The following is a 15,358-nucleotide window of genomic DNA, read 5'->3' on the forward strand; positions in this document are numbered from 1 at the left end:
TGAAAAATTAAGCAATGTATTCTGCAAGCGGAGCTTGAGATAACTGTGTTATTTCCTGCAGAAACGAGTCCTGGCTGGAAGAAATGATGGTGGTCTGTGCTGGATGAAATATGAAGGACTTCACCTAGAGACGTCACTGGTGAGTCAGTGTTACCTATACACTGACACTATACACTGTATACTATATACAGAGGTCCTGTGTACAATGTCACCAGTGATCACTGTATTACCTATACATTATATACAGAGCTCCTGTGTATAATGTCACCAGTGATTTCTGTATTACATCTACACAGACACTGCATACTAGGTACAGATCTCCTGTGAATACTGGCACTGATGGTGATAGTATTGTGTGTTTTTTTTTTTTATTACTGATCAGTATTGTAGCATTCAGTCACTATGTGGTGGTAATATGTGGTCTGGAAATGGTGTTGTGGTATTTGTCCCTTGAATGTGCTATTTGGTCACCGAGAGGTAGTAATATGTGGTCTTGACATGGTGCGGTGGTATTTGTTCCTTGTATGTGATATTATTCGATCACTGTGGTTGTAATTTGTGGTCTGGTCATGGTTTGGTAGTATTTGTTCCTTGTATGTGATATTGGTCAAAATATACTTAAATTGTATTGCATATTTTAACAAATATTTAATAGGTTACAGTAGAGTAGGGCCCGGTCATTTTTCTGGAATAATCTGGTTCAGGTATCACATGACCCCCGTCACATGACCCCCGTCACATGACCCCCGTCACATGACCGGGGGGGCCCACAGTGTCTGAACAGCCCGGGGCCCTGGCTACCCTTAATACATCCCTGTGTATATAGGAACACTCAACAAGTCCTGCCATATAGTGGGAACAGCCAAGAAGACCTGCCATATAACGGGAACACCCCACAAGACCTGCCGTATACTGAGAACTCCCCACAAGACTTGCCGTATACTGGGAACTCCCCACAAGTCCTGCCATATACTGGTAACACCCCACAAGACCTGCCGTATACTGAGAAGTCCCCACAAGACTTGCCGTATACTGGGAACTCCCCACAAGTCCTGCCATATACTGGTAACACCCCACAAGACCTGTCATATACCGGGAACACCTCACAAAAATTGTAATATACTGGGGATATTTCACAAGACCTGTCATATACCGGGAACATCTCACCAGACCTGTCATATACCGGGAACACCTCACAAAACCTGTCATATATACCGGGAACATCCCACAAGACCTGTCATATCCAAAGAACACCCCACAAGACCTGCCATATATCAGGAAAACCCCATACGACCTGTCATATCCAAAGAACACCCCACAAGACATGCCATATATCAGGAACACCCCACACAACCTGTCATATGCCAAGAACACCCCAAGACATGCTGTTTTGGAAATGCCCAGCTGTCTTGTCATCATCACATTTTGAGCCTTGACAAAGTCGCTACATATATTTAAAAATGCCCTTACATTTATCCATTTTTTCTGTTTCTAAAACATATATGTCAAAAACTGACTACACATGTTCCCAATATATCCCACCTTTGACAAGCACCAATGTCAAGAAACTCACATTATCCATGGTTTTACTGCCATAGTTTATTGGTGTGTGTAATATATACATATATTAATGTTATCTACTTGTACAGTATTATTGTGTGTGTCTGCATAATGTTGTGTCACACTGACAACAGTAGGGTAACAGTATCTGCACCTATCTTCTGTGCGGTGGCAAAGCCCGAGTGTGACAGACATGCCAGCTGTAGAGCATGCCCGCCTGGCCGCGGACCCTCACAGGTGTCCTGGCAGTTGCCGGTGATGATTTAGCATCGTACTGTAAACCTTTCTGCAGTAAAACTGGCGTTAGGAGCAATGGATGGAGGCCAAACCTCCACCTTAAATTTATAGGTCGATTCCGTTTCATAGCCCTGACATATAATCTAACTGTAGATAAAAAGCAGGATCAGAGTCTCCAGCATTTTGCGAGCTGCGTCTTCCATATATAGACAAGTCAGGAGAATTCTGCATCTTACTTTAGAACGAATGGATCCACGACGGTTTTAGCGAGAACAGACGGCAATGGATTTACCTCCAAACTGCTGGCGCAATACATCTGGGAAGCATTGGCTCCGCTCACTGCATAAATGGTCACAGTTGAATCATTTGAGAATCGGACTAAAACCAAATATGCCGCTGCCTGGAAGGCCATCTGCGGTGAGGCACCGGCGCCTGTCACCTCCTTGATGCAAGTAATCACACACGCTGGCTTGGTCCCTCTCTGCCTTGGTGTATAGGAAGGAACTTATACGGAATCGTAAAGCTTTCTTGTAGATTTAGACTGGAAAGCTGCGGCCTCCCAACCTGGTACTACAGAAATGACCAAGAAACCTTAAAGGGGGTGTCCTCGATTGTAAAATAATAGTCTAGACATTGAAAGCAATAAAACAACAAAAAATCCCCTGCCATCTTCTGGCATTTTTTGACCAATCATTCAGTGATGACGTGCCGCACATGACCACTGCGGACAATCATACTCATGTGACATGCACGATCACTGCTGAGGCCATTGTTTGGCGGAACTGATTTCATGTACTGCACATCCTCACTGCAGGAAAAGTAAAGAAGCAACAATAGAGCGCTGGGGAGGTTTACCACGGGAGCAGAAGTTTTTTTCTTCAATTTTACCACATTCAAGAAATTTTAAAAAAGAAAGGAAAAAAAGACTTTAATTTTTTTTAAAGGGGACATTCAAAAGTTTGTCTGCTTATTAATTTGCTTGCTGTCGGTGAAGAAGAACATACTTGTTTACAACCAGAAAACCAGATCTGGTTCTGCTTACACATAAATACGTGTGGGATGGGTGCAGTGTCGGACTGGGATGCCAATGGCCCACCAGTAACCAACTCCAGGGCCCCACTTTTCACCTACATACCAATGTGACATTATCCTCAATCACAAATGTATATAACAATGAACTGGGTTGATTTAAGTATATTGTGCCAAGAACTGCTCATATAAGAGAGTGATGGCCCACCGGAGGATTCTCCTGTCCTCTAGTGGGCCAGTCCAAGACTTGTCTACTAAAGTCTGTTTGTACCTTGTGAGATTTTCCTGATGTACATGACATCGGTCCAAGCCATCCATATTAATAGCACTGACCTCCTGACCACTTGCCACAATGAATCAGCGCAGGTAAAATGGTATTGCCACAATATTTCTAAAATGGAACTAATTTGATACAGTTTTGAGTCAATTTCAAGAAAATTCTGGAAAAGATGCAACTTTTCATCATTGTTTCATCCAAGCATAGGAACAAAATCGGTAATCCAAGTTTATGGGTCCTTGAAATAAATTGGACTGCACCAGGTTGGCATCCGAGTGTAGTCAGATTTTCACGCACTGTCAGAAAGGAGAAGGTGGACAAACTTTTTTTTGCTTCACATACTGATGTTTGAAAGGGGCTTAAAGGGGTTGTCCAGTCAAACCCGATAAGTCTGCAGTCACTCTGTGTAACTGCAGACTTAAGAATCCCTTCAGTGCACGCACAGTGTATTGCGAGGATTCGCCGGTTTCAGACCCTGAACCGAAGGGTATGCATGAGTTATACATTTCTCCCCACCAGTGGGCGTGGCCCCACTCACTGGACATGCCCACTATCTGTGATCCGATGTCTTATTCTAGAGAAATCTACAGTTAATAATAATAATAATAATAATAATAGTTTTTATTTATATAGCGCCAACATATTCCGCAGCACTTTACAATTACCGGGGACATGTACAGATAATAAATTCAATACAAGTTAAGACAATTTAAACAGTGACATTAGGGGTGAGGTCCCTGCTCGCAAGCTTACAATCCAAAAGGAAATGGGGGGACACAATAGGTGAAAAGTGCTTGTTATTTCAGGTCTATTATAATAAATAGGGATTTTCATATAAAAATGCATGATCCGGTCATCAGCCTGTGTGTTTAAAGGGACACTGTCACCTGAATTTGGAGGGAACAATCTTCAGCCATGGAGGCGGGGTTTTTGGGTGTTTGATTCACCCTTTCCTTACCCGCTGGCTGCATGCTGGCTGCAATATTGGATTGAAGTTCATTCTCTGTCCTCCGTAGTACATGCCTGCACAAGGTGCAATCTTGCCTTGCGCAGGCGTGTACTATGGAGGACAGAGAATGAACTTCAATCCAATATTGCAGCCAGCATGCAGCCAGCGGGTAAGGAAAGGGTGAATCAAACACCTAAAAACCCCACCTCCATGGCTGAAGATTGTTCCCTTCAAATTCAGGTGACAGTGTCCCTTTAAGTGCAATAGTCAAGTATCAAGTGCAGTTATTATGTGTATGGAGGGTGTGGAGTCAGATGAATAGTAGGGTGCAGATTCAGAATAATATTTGGAAGGAGGGAACAGGGCAAAATTAGTTTACTGAGTAGTTGATGTGGTAGGCTTGTTTGAAGAGATGGGTTTTTAAAGCGCGCTTGAATAGGTCTTGGCTAAGTATCAGCCTGATCGTCTGGGGAAATGCATTCCAGTGAGCTGGCGCAGCACGAGAGAAGTCTTGGAGACGGAGGTGCGAGGTTCGGATTATGGGGATGTTAGTCTTAGGTCATTTGTAGAACGGAGGGCACGTGTAGGGCGATAGACAGAGATGAGAGAGGAGATATAAGGCGGTGCATAACTGTGGAGAGCTTTGTGGGTGAGAAAGATGAGTTTATACTAGACCCTGTAGCGAATGGGTAGCCAGTGTAATGATTGGCACAAGATGGAGGCATCAGTGAAGCGGCTGGACAGAAATATGACCCTGGCTGCCGCATTTGGAGCGCCCCCATTAGGGCAGTGGGGTACTCGGAGCCGGGCCCTTCGGTTCTCAAGGGGGATGTCACGGTGGCTGACCTGGTCTGTGGCTCTAGGGGCGTCCGTTGATAAAAGGGGGAAAGGTCTTTAAAGGGGAAATGTTGGTGACGCCACCTGTGGTATTCGATCAGGGTGACCGACGCTGCTTGGGGGTCCGCTGGGTGATGTGATGGCAGCTAGTTGGTATACCTTCCCACAGGTGAAGTATGTCCCCAGGGCTTCCCAGAGTGTAGATGGTGGATGGTGTGAGGCGCAGTGAAGAATGAGGACACAAGGGTGCAGTCTCTTTACCTTTTTACTGAAGGCTTCAGCATCCACAGTCCAGAGCATCAGATCACAGGGTAGGCAGAGTCCGGCCAGTCTGAAGGCAAATCCAGAGTCCCCCTATCCAGGTGGAAATCAGTAGCCTTCCTCTAGCGCCTGGATGTTGTAGTACCTTACTGCTGAGCCTCTCATAAGGTCCTCACAACTGTTGTTGGTGTTCTAGATGTTATGTCTTTCTCTCTGTCCCCCAGATGGATAGGAACAACCCGTATGACTGATGGCCTGAGGCTTTTTACAGGACTCTCGCACGCCTCAGCTCCACAAGTTGCTACGGTGCCTCCTGGATGTAGGTGCGGATCAGCAATGTGCAATTATCTGTCTTGCCAGTCTCTGAAGTAAAGTGTAGAGATCCTTACTCCCTTGGTATTCTGGCTACCGGATTCTGCGCCTCAGAAGGAAGCAGACTGCTCCTGGCTGGACTCCCTCTGATATTCCTCTCCTGTGCTCTGCTTTCCTGCACACTCTCTGCAATATGTTCTGCTTTCTATGTTTCTTCCCAGGAGCTGTAGCACTTCATGCCACAGAGCTCCTCTTCCTCTTTCTTCCTGACGGGAACTGAACTCTGAACTCCTTTTTCCTCCAGATCAGGATGTGTTATAGGGGAGTTCACCTAAAACACACTTAAAGCTCCCCCTTCTGGTCTGGAGAGTGAACATGTTGTATGCATAGTGTTTACCTGGTAAGGAGATTTCCTTTATTGCCTTCAGACGTAACATCACTCCTGGTGGACGAATGACATTACTGCAACGACCAGAACCCTGGGGCGCTGCACTTTCAAGATGGATTGAAGAGGAGAAAGTTTGGTAAGAGGGAAACCGATCCGAAGAGAGTTGCAGTAGTCCAGATGAGAATGAATAAGAGCGACAGTAAGAGTCTTAGCAGTTTCAAAGGTAAGAAAAGGTCGGATTCTGGAGATGTTTTTAAGATGCAGGTGACAAGAGCGAGTGAGTGATCGGCTATAGGGAGTAAAAGAAAGTTCGGTGTCGAATGTGACCCAAAGACAGCGGGCATGCTACTTGAGGGTTATGGTTGAACCCTCCAGCGTAATTTCGATGTAGGGTAGAGTGAGGTTAGTAGAAGAAAGTTCCGTTTTAGAGAGATTTAGTTTCAGATAGAGGGAGGACATGATGTTAGAGACAGCAGACAGATAATCCTTTGTATTTTGAATTAGGGTAGGGGTGATGTCAGGGGAAGAAGTGTATAATTGGGTGTCGTCAGCATAGAGATGATACTGGAACCCAAATCTGCTGATTGTTTGTCCAATAGTGGCAGTGTATAGTGAGAAGAGGAGGGGGCCTAGGACTGAGCCCTGCGGAACGACGATAGTAAGGGGACGAGGAGAGGACGAGGAGCCGGCAAAAGATACAGTGAAGGAGTGGTCAGAGAGGTAGGATGAGAACCAGGAGAGGGCTGTGTCCTTGAGGCCTATAGAGCGGAGCATAGAGAGGAGGAGCTGATAATCCACAGTGTCGAATGTTGCGGAGAGATCCAGGAGAATCAGCAGGGAACAATGACCTTTGGATTTAGCTGTTATTAGATCATTAGAGACTTTAGTGAGGGCAGTGGAGTGTAAAGAGCGGAAACCAGATTGTAAGGGGTCGAGAAGAGAGTTATCCGAGAGATAGCGGATTAGGCGGGAGTGGACCAAGCATTCCAGGAGTTTAGAGATGAAGGAAATGTTAGAGACAGGCCTGTAGTTAGCAGTGCAGTTCTGGTCCAGGGATGGCTTTTTAAGTAAAAGGGTTATGATGGCATGTTTAAATGAGGAGGGAAAGATACCTGAAGAAAGAGAGAGGTTAAATATCTTAGTCAGGTGAGTGGTGACCACTGGTGAGAGAGACTGCAGGAGATGTAAAGGAATGGGGTCAATGTTGCAGGTTGTAGGCCGAGCAGAAGGTAGGAGCTTGGAAACTTCTTCTGAAACAGGCTTAAAGATGTCTAGTGAGCTTGAGGTGCGGCAGGGAAGATTGGGCTGAGATATCCTGATGGATGTGGTTGATTTTTTCTAGGAAATAAGTGGCCAGATCCTCACCGCTGAGGTTGGTGATGGGGGCCTGTACTTTAGGTTTCAGGAGGGAGTTTAAGGTTTCAGTTTTCTTAATATGCAAATTAGTTGTAGTTGTTAAAATATTTGGGCCGGCCACAGATCTCCTGGAGACTCTACCTCCAGAGTTTATTTTAAATGAAAGGGGTTGATACCAGTGTGAGACATGTAGATCCGGCGTGCAGACTGTCAGTCATTACATATCTCACACTGGTAACACTTCCTTTCATTTGATTCTCAGGGAGATCTATGTCCGGCCCATAGATCTGTAAAGCTCATCTACATAGTAATAAAAAAGGGAATTTCTCTGGAATAAGTCATCGGTTGGCACATATCAAGGTATCATATCTTTCTATGACCTACATGCACATATACAGTAGGTGGCTTAGGAGGGTTCATCCTAATGACAGATTCTCTATATAACAGATAAACACTTGGATGGCATCTACATTTTGTCCTTTTTTCCACGCACTTATTGATTTGAATGGGCGAGTTAGATCTGTGACTTGGATCAAATGGAAACTCGGTACCCAAAAATCACACACATGATAGGAGTCTTACAAACTATAATGGGTATGTATTCTAAACATGAAAAATGCAGATAACATGCAAGAGTATGTGAAAAACTGAGGTCTAAAGCTCAAAGATGATTGGCTGGGCTGGAACATAGTAGCAAACATTCAGCTGTAAGAAGGATTATGTCTGATGCCACCATTGCTCCCAGCACACTAATGTACATTATATGAGCATTTATAAAGTAGCAAAAAGGATCCCTAAGGGCAACTGCCTCCACTATTATCAATACACTGACCATAGCATATGCATTGACAATAATTATTGTCCCGGTGGAGCAAACTTTCACCATTTTCACCACATGGACCCACAAACTATCACATGCTGATCTATAGGGAACCCGAATTTCTACTTTCAGAAATGGCCTCCTTTGCTGAAATATCTGTTTGTTTGCAGAACGCATAAGATTTTATCGACCTCCGACAGAAGGAGGATGCTGTGATATGAAGCCAAGAGGGGAATGGCAGCAGCCCACCAGGGATGGGATCACATGTTTGTGATTATCCTACAGCCAGACTCCTCCACAAGGAAAGATTTATTGGCCGGCATGTTCCTTTACTGTTTGCTGCTGGGTAAACCAGACTGCACACAGGTGGCATTTAAGAGGATCCTCAATCATGTCAAGCAATTATTTCCTTCTGTCCCTAATATCTGGCAAGCGATTGCCCACATGGGTAATAGGCTATAGCATAACATAATCAAAGGCTTCAAAGGAGTGGTCTTTGCTTCCTAGAAACAGCGCCACTTTTGTCTAAGAGGACGTTTTTGGTACTGCAGTATTCTAATGAATGAGACTGAGCTGCAATGACAGGCAAAGTCACATGACAAAGGTAGCGCTGATTTTGGAAAAGAAGTTGAATTTTTTTAAAAATCTTGTACGAACCCCTTTAAAACTGAAAGAAGATTAGATCCCACCCTGTCAGTTCAAGAAAACATCTGCTAAACTCTTCCTAATGCTACAGGATAAATAACGATCCCATGCATTGTGCCATAAAACACAGATCCATATGGCCAGTTTCACACATACGTCATTGCTGGTCCTGGTCCGAGTATGTAATGTAATGTCCGCTCCTGACCTGAACTTGTAAGCCTCATAGGCATTTATGAGGTTAAGTTCAGGTCAAGAGACCAACAGTGGGTCTGGACATTGACCATAAATGTTGATCCTTCACTTTTGTCCTATACACCCTTAAAATGCCAGCAGAAGGAGTTGTGCAGGATGAAACAAAAAACATGGTTGCTTTCTTCCAAAAAGAGCACCACTCCTGCCCACAGGTTGTGTCTGGTACTGCAGCTCAGCGTCACTGAAGTGAATAGGGTGGATCTACAATACTCCAAATACTCCTGCACCCATGACAGGAGTTGTATTTGATAGAATGTAGCCATATTTTACAAATCCTTTAAAGGGAATCTGTCATCAGGTTTTCTGAGAGCAGCATAATATAGGGCAAGAAAGCATGAGTCCATGGATGTGTCACTTACTGGGCTGCTTGGTGCAGTTTTGATAGAATCCCTGTTTTATCTGATGTAGATGTAGAAAAGCTAAGACTTTTGGGCTGTGTATAACCCCGCCCACATCTTTCATTGGCAGGTTCCTGTGTGGCTTGTCAGCAAGCTGCCAATCAGTGGCAGGGGCGGGGTTGCACAGAAAAGCCTGACTGCTGTGCACATGAAGCCTAGTCAGGCAGTAATAATCTCCTGCTGATAAAACACTGATTGTACTGAAACTACAACACAAAGCCTAATAAGGGGCACATCTATGGAATCAGGCTTTCTTAACCTACATTATGCTGCTCCCAAACCTGCCAACAAATTCTCTTTAACCGCCATAACTAATAAAAAGGTCTATTTGTTGGCCACCAACATCAGTCATAAGTAGCAAAATACATGAGGGTCTCTATGTAAATCCACAGACATCCTAATGACAAACTCAGCTCTGCTACATCTTTCCATAACCAGGAACAATGTAAATGAAGACAGCGCCTCAAAAAGCTTTCAGATTCTCTATTATGTACTGTAATAAACATGGAGCGGTGCCAAGCATCAATATATATCCGCACGTCATGAGCGCGGAGCTCTCCATTTAAAACCGTGCGCCTTATAGAAGGTGACAGAGACATATTAATACAGAAGCTACCTTGTAAAGCATCGTTGTAACATTGCATATAGCCGCAATGTGAGATCCGCCGCTACTTTGTTTTTTTTATTTGATTTAAAATTAAAAAAAAGAATCAATTACAAAAAAAAAACCCTTTCCATCATGTCCTTGTGAAATGGCGTGCGCGATACACAAATGCGCCGCATAACTCACCGCCGATGGATGCACAATGCCCTCAATGAGCGGCGAATTAACAGACGGAGGAGCTAAAGCACGCTGCAGAGAATCAAAGCCTCCCAAATTCTATAGATTACTAGCACTATTCACAGACCGCCAGGGATTATCTTCCTTTTGTACTGGCCACATTTGTAAGATCACGTGATCAGACGGTCCTAATGCTCGGACCACCACAACAACTCTTTTCTTGGAGGATTGCTAGGCAAATGCTCATTGCATGGTGAGCAGTGAAATCAATGGGTGTCCATGTAAGACATGGAGCGGAGTGAGAGCTATCCATTGCAGAAGCTTTTTCCTTTATGCCAGGATCAAATGAATGTATGAAAAGTTGTCAGAAAAATCAGATGACTTTTATTCCATCTGTATTCCATCCGTATTTTACAACCTTACGACATCCATACTAGACCAAATTGGGTTTCCTAAGTTAATAATTGCAAAATATCTGTAAAAAATCGGATGCAATATGGATGACCCATATTAGATCTGATTTTTTTTATGCACCCATAGACTTGTAATCTGGAAGAACCAAAGGCATAATGTGATTTTTTTTTTTACGGATTCTTGGCATGTCTGAACAGCTGTATATGAATTACATTGGTCCGAGTGCTGTCATCACAAGCCTGTATAATACACTTGTATGGGGTATTCTCAAGTCTGAAAGCTGTCATCCATCCGTGGGATACTTGATAACTTCCTGATCGCTGGGGTCCAACCTCTGGATCACCCATTGATCCTAAGACCCAGGGTTTTAGTGGTGGTCAATGATGTGCACTGCTGCTCCATTTATTTTAAAGTGAGTACCGAAGATCAACTGAGTGCTGCAGATCAACCAAGCGCACTGCTGCTCCATTTATTTTAAAGGGAGTACCAAAGATCAACTGAGTGCTGCAGATCAACCAAGTGCACTGCTGCTCCATTTATTTTACAAGGAGTACCGAAGATCAACTGAGTGCTGCAGATCAATCAAGCGCACTGCTGCTCCATTTATTTTATCGGTAGTACCGAAGATCAACTGAGTGCTGCAGATCAACCAAGCGCACTGGTGCTCCATTTATTTTAAAGGGAGTACCGAAAATCAACTGAGTGCTGCAGATCAACCAAGCGCACTGCTGCTCCATTTATTTTAAAGGGAGTACCGAAGATCAACTGAGTGCTGCAGATCAACCAAGCGCACTGCTGCTCCATTTATTTTAAAGGGAGTATTGAAGATCAACTGAGTGCTGCAGGTCAACCAAGCGCAGTGCTTATCCATCTCTGCCAGTCCCATTAAAAATGAACGGGGTGGCAGTTTGTATGATAAACCTCCACTTCATTGTGCAAGGGCCCCAGTTCTCAGGATTCGTAGCGGTCCCAGGCATCGGAGAAAGGGATAACTTTTCAAAGATGAGAATATCCCTTTAAGGACAGTTTTAAGCAGCCACAAAAGTATATTCACACGGATCAGAAATTTTGCCAGATATTTCTATAGGGTGCCATTCAAGGTGTGTCCATACAGCCTTCACTGAACCCGTATGTGTCACTTTCCTTTCATAAGGCCAAAGCAAAAAGCATTTTGTGCTGTACCTTCACGGAACAAAAGGGGGGTAATATAGTGTGGCACTTTGGATCCTTCCTTCGGAGAAATACATCAGAAGCATATACCTTCATGAAAGGTTTGAACTCTTTTCTCAGGAAGGGATTACCTCTGTTACCTCCATATAAATGAATAGGGCATTTAGTACGAGATGTCCCTCTTAACTCAACGGGGGCTTCTATACGTATTATTTGTTGGAAGATCCATCCTAAACCATAGATAGGAAAATTGGCAGACCTTGTAATCTTGAATCTTTGCTGAATTTCAGAAGGCATGTGTGTTCCCACCCTTTTGGCATTTCATAGAGGTTTCTGTAACTGAAAATATTCTAAGTAAATGGTCATTCACATCAATGGACCTCTGTATTTAACATTGTCCATATGTGAAGTCTCAGAAGGGTTAAAGCCTGCTTTCAATCTTGCAATCAACGGTAGTCCAAGATAAGACTTCACAAGATTAATCTTATGACTTTGGCTTCATTTACCAAATGCATAATGGCATTCAGAAGACTTTTATTGTACAAAGACCCCTAAATATGTCCTTTATAAGTCAACCTACATTCTTCAAAGCAAAAGATGGAAAGTTATGGAGGGCTTTCAATTTTTCCATTAGTGAAGACCATGCATGATTGAAAAGATCACTGATCACATTCATTCTGATCAGTCTCTTGTAATGTTATCTTATTCTGGAAACGTGAGAAGACTCCACTTATTTTCAAAGACAAAGAAGTTCCAAAAAATTGAGGGAAAAAAAGAAAACTGATGAACAAGAGTAAGATATACAGTATGGACCACCAGAAAAACCATGGACAATCAGAAGACAAGAAGACCCAAAGAGAAGATGGGACATTCTGGTCATAATATGGAAAGGGTTGGAGACCTTGAGGGCCCCAAACAATATTACCTATGGTGATAATGATGAAGTTGGTTTTCTAAATCTTATAAGTCAACAAGTTTGACAAAGAGAAACCACCGACCTAAAGATGACGTAGTATTGTTAATTACTTATATCCAATGTTATTAACACTAGTGAGGTGGAACATGAACATTTCTGAGCCAAGGTCCCTCAGCCAACATTCCGTCACCCCAGACAAGACATTTTACTTGGATAAAAATAGACCAAACACAGTCTGTACACCCCTCGGGGCAAAGAAGAAATGAAAAAGAATAGACTGCTAGTGAAATAATACAGATCAGAGACTCGTTCTCTAGTCAATGAGATGTTCATGATGACATAGTACAACCAAAAAACTGAATGGAGACTGGTGCCTGCTCACTGTTCATGTAACTCAGCATTCTTATAGTAGGATCTTCTCCTGAAATGCTATAAACTTATTCATGTATACCAGCGGTCTCCAACCTGTAGCTCTCCAACTGTCTGGACATGCTAATATCTGTAGTCCTCCAACAGCAAGAGGCCACTATCACATACCATTCATTATTATTTAACCTTTTACATGCTAAAAGCATTTATGCAGTGCCATTCTCAGCCAACTATAGTGCCTCATAATGGTTGTCAAGCACTATTAACCCCTAAACTGACACTACTTGACCTTAGTCTTAAAGGTGACTTCCACTTAGGTTCCCCCCCCCCCAGAATTAACACTAATCACCTATCCATAGGATACCCCACCAATTATGAAAATAGTGCTGCCCCATTCAAAGTTTATATGGCTTTACTTGGCTATCACTGTCAGTCTCATAGTGGCAATGGCCCTGCATAACCACTACTATCTTCAAATGGGGGACATGACACCCCCGTTTTTATGATGGGTAATAGTCCCAGCAGACCCCCAGAGATTGGGCACTTGTCACCTATCTTAAAGCCTCATTTAGATGTCTGCGTATCACGAGTATGGACCGTGATACATGGACTGGCCATGGGTCTCTTGACCCTAAGTTGACAAGCCCGGTATGTGCCTATGAGGCTGTTTAGTTTGGGTCAGGAGACCCGTTGCCAGTCCATTAATCATAGTCTGTCCTCGGACCGTGATACATGGATATCTGAATGAGGCTAACAGTGTCAATTCTGGAAGAATCTCTTTAAAATTTCAATATTTTGATATAACTTATTTAATCCTAAAACCTTCATAGTGTCTTACTGGGGTCCGGGAAGCTAAGATTTTAAGAGTTGTTTGTAGAGTTAAGTATGTCCCTTTGATGTGGTGGGAACCCTATGATCACCGATGTTTTTTATTATTCCCTAGAAATTGAAGGATTAACAGTTACTGTTAATTCAAGGTATGGAATAAACATCATCATTGACCACCAGCAGTCAACTAAACATCTCCTCATATGACAGCTTCCAGGACCCCTCTGTTTATGACATAGGCAAAGAGGTTTTTTTAAGGGTTAATCGCAGTTGCCCCTAAAAATAGGGTTTCCAGTGGAGTTATGCTGGATAGCACTCTGGTCACCAGCGCTGGGGCTATGAACTTCATCAGTAGTCCCCATCTTCATGGCTAGTGCAGGAGAAGACGAGGGATACTGTATGAAGTATGTTCAGAATACCAATGACCTGCCGAGAGGGATACTGAGATACGACTTAGCAACTGATGGAGTTTGTTTGTCACCTTGGCCATTATTTTTCCAGCAGAGCCAAACAGTACATGCAGTTTCTAAACCATAAGCAACCATTGCAAACAAAGCCAGTTGACCCAAAACTTCAATTTTGTTAAATATTTTGCCAGAATGAAAAAGGGTTACACTGTGGCACCAGCGATTCCATGCATGGAGCTCCTGTGTGCACCTGCTCCATAGTCTGAATAGAATGATGTGTAACACATGTGTCAATGCAAAGTAGGTAGCATGCAAGAGCCTCTCAATGAGCCCTGGCATCAAAGCCAACCTCACAGTACCAACCTTGAGCCCAGGCTGGGCACAGCACCCCCAGACTTGCCATCCATATCCAGATCTGCAAGTAGGCTCCAGACATTCCTCCTGTTATAATCCTGAGTATGGGATCCCAGGGAAAGGGAGGGAAAGGTGAATAAACAGGGGGGAATGGGGGGGTCTTGCACTTTGAGGGGGATGCCAGCTACTCCCCAAAATCCCAAGCTGTTTCCACAACACAGAGCTGATGATGGGAATTGGTGCCCAAGAAGATTAAGCTCCTGCAGGGTTTGTGGGTATAATCTGATCCCCAGATCAGTGAAGTTTGATGCACACAGTCCTCTTGAACGCCCTATAGCCTGCTGGGGAGAAAGTTTATGTGCCCTGCTCCCCAGGATGGGCAGTGCATTGGGCTGCTAAAGTTTTCCTATTGGATCCTGGCAGTATTCTGGCAGCTTGTGAGAAGTGCCCTCTGCTTTTTCTTCTTCTTCTTCTGCACTTGCTTGATTCTTGACTGCTCTTAGCTTGCCTGCTGCTCCATGGATGGTGAGCAGGGGAATGTTGCTGCTGCTGAAACCCACAGACCTGGTATAAGGAGGAGGGAGAGGGAATGGCACAGGAGGAGGGATGTGCAGTGTACAATAGGGAGGATTGCCACCTAGTGGCCCCTCTGTGGTAATGCACCAGTCATTTCCACATCCAAAGCCATGACATTTCCTGGGAGGGAGACATATGCACAACATATGAGGGTTGATTCCATCTGGAGCCATCATAAAACATGGCAGCATTTCTGAAAGGGTAGAGAGAGGGGCATATGAG

General features: G+C 43.9%; 1 protein-coding gene across 1 annotated transcript in view; it reads right to left on the reverse strand.

Moving 5' to 3' along the window:
• SDK2 (sidekick cell adhesion molecule 2) overlaps window positions 1-15,082 on the reverse strand; it is an 839,306-nt gene extending 824,224 nt beyond the window's left edge. The window contains exon 1 of the mRNA XM_069750729.1: window positions 14,570-15,082. Coding sequence (XP_069606830.1) covers window positions 14,570-14,642 — 73 coding nt within the window. The 5' untranslated portion in view covers window positions 14,643-15,082. The remainder of the gene's footprint in view (window positions 1-14,569) is intronic.
• Window positions 15,083-15,358: the final 276 nt, after the last annotated feature.

This window comes from Ranitomeya imitator, chromosome 2 (assembly GCF_032444005.1).
Source record: "Ranitomeya imitator isolate aRanImi1 chromosome 2, aRanImi1.pri, whole genome shotgun sequence".
NCBI classification, from domain to species: domain Eukaryota; kingdom Metazoa; phylum Chordata; class Amphibia; order Anura; family Dendrobatidae; genus Ranitomeya; species Ranitomeya imitator.